This window comes from Bipolaris zeicola (genome assembly GCF_000523435.1).
Source record: "Bipolaris zeicola 26-R-13 unplaced genomic scaffold scaffold_787, whole genome shotgun sequence".
Lineage (NCBI taxonomy): Eukaryota > Fungi > Ascomycota > Dothideomycetes > Pleosporales > Pleosporaceae > Bipolaris > Bipolaris zeicola.
The window spans coordinates 1-1,272 of NW_006912836.1; the positions used below are offsets into that span (position 1 = coordinate 1).

At 42.3% G+C, this 1,272-nt stretch overlaps 1 protein-coding gene across 1 annotated transcript; it reads right to left on the reverse strand.

Annotated features, from left to right (window-relative positions):
* Positions 1 to 750: 750 nt before the first annotated feature.
* COCCADRAFT_113867 (uncharacterized protein) lies at positions 751 to 1,002 on the reverse strand (the record flags this gene model as incomplete). The annotated part of the gene is made up of 1 exon (XM_007720894.1): positions 751 to 1,002. The coding sequence occupies one exon, from the start codon at positions 1,000 to 1,002 to the stop codon at positions 751 to 753; it is 252 nt and encodes an 83-aa protein (XP_007719084.1).
* Between the last annotated feature and the right edge of the window lie 270 nt (positions 1,003 to 1,272).

Here is a 1,272-nt window from a genome sequence, read left to right on the forward strand (position 1 = left end):
ATCAAGGCTCGTTTGATGTCCCACGCACTCCCATATGCCTCTGAGTGACACTACTGCCGATACTGATCCGAGTAGTCTTGCCTGCGCCGTTACATCGATCCCTAAATAAGTAAATAAGCTAATAGAAAGCCCTAGGTTCTAATTTATAATAGCTTTAGAACGTATAAGACTCTAGAAATCCTAGAGTTTTACTTCGCTAATAATATTACTATATGCTGTCTACCGTCTTATACTTTATATAAACTACAGCCTTACAATATTAGAGTCTTTAGCCCTCTTAAGACAGCCTATCGTAACGAGGTAGAACGGCTCTGTCGGGGAGGGCTAGAAGCTATTAGTAAGGAGCACTTTACTTCTATATATAAGCCTGCTAGAGAAACAGCAATTACTAGGAGGAATATTACCGCCGCATAGGCCGTAAGTAGTTTATTCCTATTTAACCTAGAGAGAGTCCTTCGAAAGATGCCAAAACCGCCCTCTAAGATAGCTGTTCTAGACGTGCTTACTTATACACAAGACTAACAAGTAGTGTAAGTACCTAAAACTTCTGTAATACTAGTAACGATGGAGGCTATAATGTCTTTGCATAACTTAATTAAATAGGATACGTATACACTAGACGAGCGGAGTAAATAACGCCTACAGAAGTATATATAACTAGAAGCTCGCGAGTGCAGCGCAGATTTCCCTTACAAAGCAGACGCTTCTTTAAGACTAAAATAAGTTTTTGACGAAGGTTAATAAGGAGGCTTAAGTTCGGTAATCGATTAGGTCTATTATCTTAGAGAAAGCGAAGGTGATGAGCTTTGAGGACCTTGAAGAGGCACGAGCTAAGCGTGCTGAGAAAGAGGAGAAAGCGTTAGCTGCTAAGATTCCTAAGAAACGGGGGCGTAAGCCTAAGAGCTCTGCTAAAGTACCGGCAAAAGAAATAGTAAAAGTAGCAGGTGCGAATCTGTAAAGAGAAGGTGAAGAGGCTGACGCTCCAGTGCGAGCTGACAACATGCCTGGGCTGCGTCAGCCAGAGATAGGACTGTTATGGAGAGCACCTGTTGCAAAAATGTATTAATGCATTGGCACGGAGTTTGAGTCTTTGCTATTAGGCCAACGAGGCATTACCTATTGTAACGTCCATCCAATTGTAACGGAACAACCGCCGTGGCGGAACACCAGTAACACTAAAAAAAACACGACAACAGCGAGTATTGCAATTCTTGGAATCAACGCAGTATATCGCACTTAAAAGTTAGCCTGATACGCTCTACGACCCGTCAG